The sequence below is a fragment of the Choristoneura fumiferana genome, chromosome Z, assembly GCF_025370935.1.
Source record: "Choristoneura fumiferana chromosome Z, NRCan_CFum_1, whole genome shotgun sequence".
In the NCBI taxonomy this organism is placed as follows: Eukaryota; Metazoa; Arthropoda; class Insecta; order Lepidoptera; family Tortricidae; genus Choristoneura; species Choristoneura fumiferana.
The window spans coordinates 35,602,483-35,608,990 of NC_133472.1; the positions used below are offsets into that span (position 1 = coordinate 35,602,483).

General features: G+C 36.6%; 1 protein-coding gene across 1 annotated transcript; it reads right to left on the reverse strand.

Moving 5' to 3' along the window:
* Positions 1 to 6,212, reverse strand: LOC141439800 (uncharacterized). Its single transcript, XM_074104179.1, has 3 exons — positions 6,141 to 6,212; positions 3,927 to 4,161; positions 1 to 1,437 (listed from the first exon to the last, which is right to left on the reverse strand). The coding sequence occupies exons 1-3, from the start codon at positions 6,156 to 6,158 to the stop codon at positions 1,304 to 1,306; spliced, it is 387 nt and encodes a 128-aa protein (XP_073960280.1). The 5' UTR covers positions 6,159 to 6,212; the 3' UTR covers positions 1 to 1,303.
* Between the last annotated feature and the right edge of the window lie 296 nt (positions 6,213 to 6,508).

Consider the following 6,508-nt stretch of genomic DNA (forward strand, 5'->3'; position numbering starts at 1 on the left):
TTAACCATAAAATATAATATTAATAACGATATCCCATTCAAAACAGGAATTAATAAATCACAACAAGGCTTAAAACTATTTAACAAACATTAAAATATGATGGGAATATTTCATAACAAAAATATTTTATCATGTTATGTACAAAAACTTGTATAGTTTTATTAAAACCAGACACCGTTCATGCCTATGTTTTTTTACGTGTGTTCTCTAGCACAGCTTTTTTTTCACAGTAGCAAAAAATATTAACACGAGTGCAATTTTGCAAGTTTTCTTCAGAGCGTATGAGAAAAGAAACGCAGCGAGATTTATGTCATACTCTTACACAAATGTCAAACATTTCTTATTTATTGATAATATGATTGCTGTGTGGACACCACTTTGTCACACGTGTCTGGTTTTAATAAATGGTGCTATTTAAACGAACTATTTTTTTTCCACAATAACAAACTATAAGTTTACAATTAACAGGTACCAATTGTTTTTATAATGATTGAAACAATACATACATTTTTGACTTTTGAGCAAGCTATAGTAAATATTTTTTACTATAGTAGATGTCTACCCACCGGATTTACTGAATGGCTTAAGAAAGTAAACGAAGTACCTATGCATCCAAACGGGGATGTCCTTCCGTGATGGTTTATTTAAAGGCTTACGGAAAGACTGTATCTCAAGTATGGTTCTATTCTTTCCGTAAGTAAATGCCCATTATAAATAATTAACGAAGATCAATGTTTAGTGGTACTTAATTAACTAAGCATCAGGGACTTGGCTGTAATAGTGGTGCGTGCGATTAAAGTATTGTGATAAAATTATTGATAAATCGAACACAAAAACGTTCCGATATTGAGGTAGGGCGTCAATTGCATTGAAGCGGCAAACGCATATTTGAAAGCAAAAAAGTAAAAAACAAATGAAATTCGCTTTCATTGAAATCTTTGTTGACCCATCCCAAGATTCAAAATGGCATGGTTTGCTTTCTGCATTAATACGTGCGTAATGGTAGCGTAACATCGCAATGGACCATGTCGCTGCTACACAATTACAGTACGACATCGTTAATATTATAATAAGGCAGGCTGTGAAAACATTCAGCCTTAAAGATAAACTAAAATTCATTTTCTTTCTAAGACGTGAGGTGCATGACTTTTGATTCACGGTCGAATTAAAAAAAAAACAAAGTGGATCGGCTGACAACTGAACTATGGTACAGCCAATAAACCGTGTAGAATTCAAAGACATCTTTAGGTAGGTAAGTCCTGATTAATCAATAATAAGATGTATGAGAGTTGATGTATGAGAGTTAGTATTCTCCGTGGGAGCCATACTCCTCTTCACCACCGGTAAGGCCGTAGCTGCCGTGGTCACCACCCTCGAAGCTTACTGGTGAGTCTTCTAAACCTTCGTGACCCTCATCCGCTGCTCCCCAACCGTGACCTTTAATGAAACGATAAGTTATTAGTCTACCAATCACAATATTGTTACTAGGAAAAAGGTTTTGACAATGTCTAACAAAGGAAAATTTATGTCAAAGTATAGGAAGAGTCATTCACGATGACGCGTGCCGTGATTTTTATTAATCATTAATGTCTAATTTTGACAAAATCACGCGTCTTCGTGGATGCCACTAGGTATAATAGGTAAAGACAAAGGATTGTTGAATCAGGTTAAGTTAGAAAAAACTTTACTGCATGTAAGTACCTAGTTATAAAAAATAAATCTGAACTTTTAATTCATACAAAAAACTTATTGTTACGTATATATAACTAAACTGAGTATATAATGATTTTAGTAGCATTGTTCAAAGAAGGACATTGTTCATAAGACACTCGTAGCATTTATCTTATAAAGGAAGGTGTAGTAAGGTTGTAGTAGATTCCTACTACAGCCCACTAGATTTTAATATGTAGATTACGTCCTATTCCCAAACCTACCACATACGAGTATACACAAAAAAATTCATAAACATCGGTCATGCCGTTTCGGTAGAGTTTGGTTATAAACATTGAGAATACTCGAGACTTTTATATATTAGATTAACGGCTAGCGAGCTCGCAATAGTGCGCGTTTTTTTAGTTCAAGCCTAATTCAGTTATTCTGATATATACAAATATACAATTCTCGGGTCACAATGTTTGTAACCAAATTCTACCGAAACGGCTTGACCGATTTTTGTGCATTTTTTTGTGTATATTTGGTAGGTCTGGGAATAGGACGTAATCTTTTTTTCATACCCCTTACTTTTAAGTGACACATCCCAAATTTTATTTTTTTATTTTGTTTTTTTTATGATTCGCCATGTCTGTCCGTCTGTCTGTCTGTTCGTCCGCGGCTAAGCTCAGATACCGTTAGTACTAGAAAGCTGTAATTTGGCATGAATTTACCAGTCACGCCGACAAAGTAAAAAAAATTTAGGGTACCTCCCATAGACGTAAAGTGGGGGTGTTTTTTTTTCTTGACCAACCCTATCTATGGTGTTGGGAGTCGTTGGATAGGTCTTTTAAAATCAATTTTGGGGGGTTACCAAAACGATTTTTCGAATTAGTGATCTGTTTGCGAAATATTCAACTTTAAAGTACAAATTATCATTAAAATCGAGCGTCCCCCCTCTAAAATTCAGGATGGTAGTAATTACATAAAATTTACAAGGAAAGTTGTAAAGGCTAAGATTGCTTGAGAATTATTAGTAGTATACTAGCCTAAGGTATAAAATATACCTAATTTGGAAGATTTCGTACACAATACGAAATCGTTAGAAAAATATTACTTGATTTTTTCGTACCAAATAGCTACGGAACCCTATCTCGGGCGTGTCCGACACGCTCTTGTTTAATAGTAATATTAGTGCTTTAATAATTTTCAACCCTTGGTGGTCGATAAGTGATCAATTATCCCGCCAGGTGTCTACCGGTGTCACTTCTCACCCAGTAAACAGCACGGAGTAGAGATGAGAACGAAGCCAGTCTCCTGTCTTTCTCACACAAAAAGCTTTCTCTCACTCCCTAAACCGTATGTACTTTTCTTTAACTAACTATCAGTTATTTATTACCAACTGTAATGCGTGTATTTGAAGACAAATATGTAGGGTACTTTTTACCCAAATACCCAAAAAAGGAGGGTACGTAGGTACAATCAGCCAAATAAGTGGTCTACCACCCTAAAGTTGATAATCGTTTGCATGTCATAAAACAATAATGCCAATAGACGTGTCTGTCAACTTGAAAGTTCGACTTTAGCGACATATTCATTTCATAGGAACTTGTTTCAAAATTGATAGACCACTTATTTGGCTGATGGTACGTACTTATTTCTGCATAGACGGTAAATAACTTCAACGCCATGGTTCATGGGGTGATCAGAATTTAGATGCCTTAAATGAATTTCAAATTGTGTTTTTCACTTCGGCAGTAAGTACCTACTAATTGCATTGTGTATCCATTAATCCAATATGTAGTTGATGAATGTTCGGGGGTACATTGTTAGTGGTGTGTGTCGGTGCGGTGTGATGGGGTGACAAGTAAAAATGACCAAGTGCGGGTAGTCCGAGATACCGCGGTGTCGGTACTATTTGTGATCAAGTGCGGGTAGTTCGAAGGACTCGCGCTGCTAGGCAGACTTGACACCCCGCACTTCCGTCTACTCGTGACCGCGGCCACTGTAATGTGGTCGAAACGTCGAGTTAAATATTACTCCTGTGTTTAGCGTGATAAGTCTCGTTGGTGGTACTTTAATTATGAGTGAAAATCGCGAAATTTTTAAACATTATATGAACAGAAATTGCCGGCTCTAAAGGTCTAAGCTGCCGGCCCTTTAAGGGGCACACTGCTGGACACCAATGACGCCAAAAGATCACTTGGCACTACCCCAATCAAAGGACAAGGCAAAACAGATTGTAGTGGCAATGCAAAAAAATTGTATCCATTCACCTCCACCGAAATGTGGCGCTGGTTTGGGCTCCCCGTAAGTATAGCCCAGCACTTCGTAGTGGTCGTCGCCGCCGCCGCCGCCACCGTGTTTGTGGTGGACGTGCTTCACAATTGTATGCGTATGTTTGTGATGCTTCACATGGATGGGTACGTGGATGATAACCTTCTTGTGGCCGCCGCCGTGTCCGCCTGCTGATATCAGGGAAGTCAACTCTGCGACGCAGATCAGTGCTAGCTGGAATAGAGAGAGCGCTTATCTTTAGTAAAATTTAAACAAACTTTAACTAGCTTACAACCAAAAACGTTCTAACATTTTACATAAAAATGCAGTATCTTTGATAACATAGTTAATTATGTATAAGTATTGCAAGGGGCGATATCTCTATGTTTTCTTCAGTTAAGATTAACGTTAAGAGTTGCGCCGTAGAAGCTTGGTATCTAGACATGCGGTAGCGTGTCAAGCCAAGTTCAAGCTAACAGAACTGGCGAGCAGCACCGTGTGCAATTTTACCCGAACCATTTGGAGCCATTTTTATTACCTACTGCACTTCCTTAATAACCGCTTAATTTTTTAAACCTGTGCTTAAAGAGAATAAAGTAATTCGGAACACGAGACAGCACCGACGTACCCTGTTGTACGAGTAGGTAATTATATCTAAAATAGATTACGTTATACATCTTACGCTACTGTATCTAATAATAACTAGTAGTCTGACATGACATGACAATACGAATTCGCTGTGGCGTGAAACAATATCAAAAACAAAAAAATGGCTAGAAAGGAAATCGCTTTCGCAAGACGTATTACGCAACCATACGATACAATTTCACTGTAATCAAAGGATTTTTGACAGACAGTGATTATCTAGTAACTTTAGAAAGAACACCGTCCAAGACAGTAATAGTTCCAGTGATGCACATTTTGCATGTCAAAATGGGTGCAGCCCGAAAGATATAGGCATAGTAACAACAATTGATATAACTATAACATTTGGTATACACGTAATGCCAGATTTGAAATAATTCGATTTATTCAAGAAGTATAAACACTTTACAGGATTATGCTTAATTATGCATATGCATTGGGTTAGGTGACGTCACTTTTATGTTACGAGTTGAAACAATCGTAGAAATTTTTCTTCTGAAAAAAATTGAATTGTACCAAATGTTATAGTTTATATCAAATGTTGTTATAATCTGTACACACCCGTTCAAAATCTGTAGAATCACTGTCGTGGATCACTTTCAAATAACTAGATCCGTTCAATGCGAACTTTTTCGCCGTTCACCAACCTATTTGACTTATTTTATTCTACTTATTTATAGTTGCAGCCGCTGATATCAAACATAATCTTACTTTTGCGTACATTGGCTTTCTCAAGTCTTTTCTCGAGACTAACTTTAGATATTGACATTAATTATCACAAGATTCAGTTTAAAATCACAAACTAACTACAATTTACTTGTTTGCTAATATCCATTTTTCATAAATATTAAATATTGATACTTGTAATTGACTTCTACAAGTAATGCTAATGGTTGTATGGACGCTGCTACTTATTTTGTATTAAGAGGTATTCAGGATATTTTAAGTGTGTTCAAAATGTAACGATTTACGGAGGTTTGTTTTCAAATAAATCAAGAAACAGATCACTTACATTAGGGACACGAAATTTAGGTTCTTGGTACAAATTCAGTTGTTGAATTAAAATTGGATCCAAAACAGATCAAAATACTAACTTAATTTTAATGTCATTAAGTATTGTGTTGTTTTTCCCGACTTCAGAATGTCGCAACATCTCAAGGCAGCGTCTACGAGGCGAAATGAAAACTGAGCCGGAAACTTAATCGGCTATGGTGGATAAGTTATCACTTGCATTGCGAAAGTAGGTACCTACCTAACAAAGTAATAGATGTAGCCCGAGGAAACATTAAGAAGTTTATTGAGTGAGAAAACAGCTATTTAATAAAATCACATCAAGAAAACCTCAACAAATAGGATATTTTTACTTTTATTTCACTGTTAAAATAACCCCTGGATTCCGGTTTCCATTGACTTTAAAAATAATAATTATAAAGTTTATTTAATCAGGATCATTCAAAATTTTTTTAATGATAAAACGAGTTGATTTTCAATTTCTGAAACCTCTACGACATCTATGGCGCGTATGTAAACTATGTAAGTAATATTTATAATCGAATTGCGTAACTCACCAGGAAATTCGCAGACATGGTGTCCGTGATGAAAGATCGAACCCGGGCGCGAATACGGACGGTCGGTGTGTGATTGATAAAGAAATTTAAACAAAACTTCCTTTTATATCGCAACGTGGTTGCGTTTCGCGACAATGCCTCTCAGCGACTTTGCCTTCCCACCAGCCAAGCATAAGACCACTCTCGGCACGAGGCTTTAAAGCCTTGTTTAGAATATCATCGTCAATTTAATAGATCTGATTTCACGACAATGGAACTTGGACCCGACAACGCCAATACAAGGTCCATAATCAAAATCTTGGTTTTCTGCGAAGACGGTTTAGAAGTTCCGTTGTTACAGTGAAAATGCTTCTATAGGTAATTGAGTG

Bases quoted from the DNA above. Each gene is read 5' to 3' on its own strand.
- LOC141439800 (XM_074104179.1), bottom strand. The intron at 1,438-3,926 runs GTGAATGGATAC...GTTTCATTAAAG, and splicing joins AGCGCCACATTTCGGTGGAG to GTCACGGTTGGGGAGCAGCG.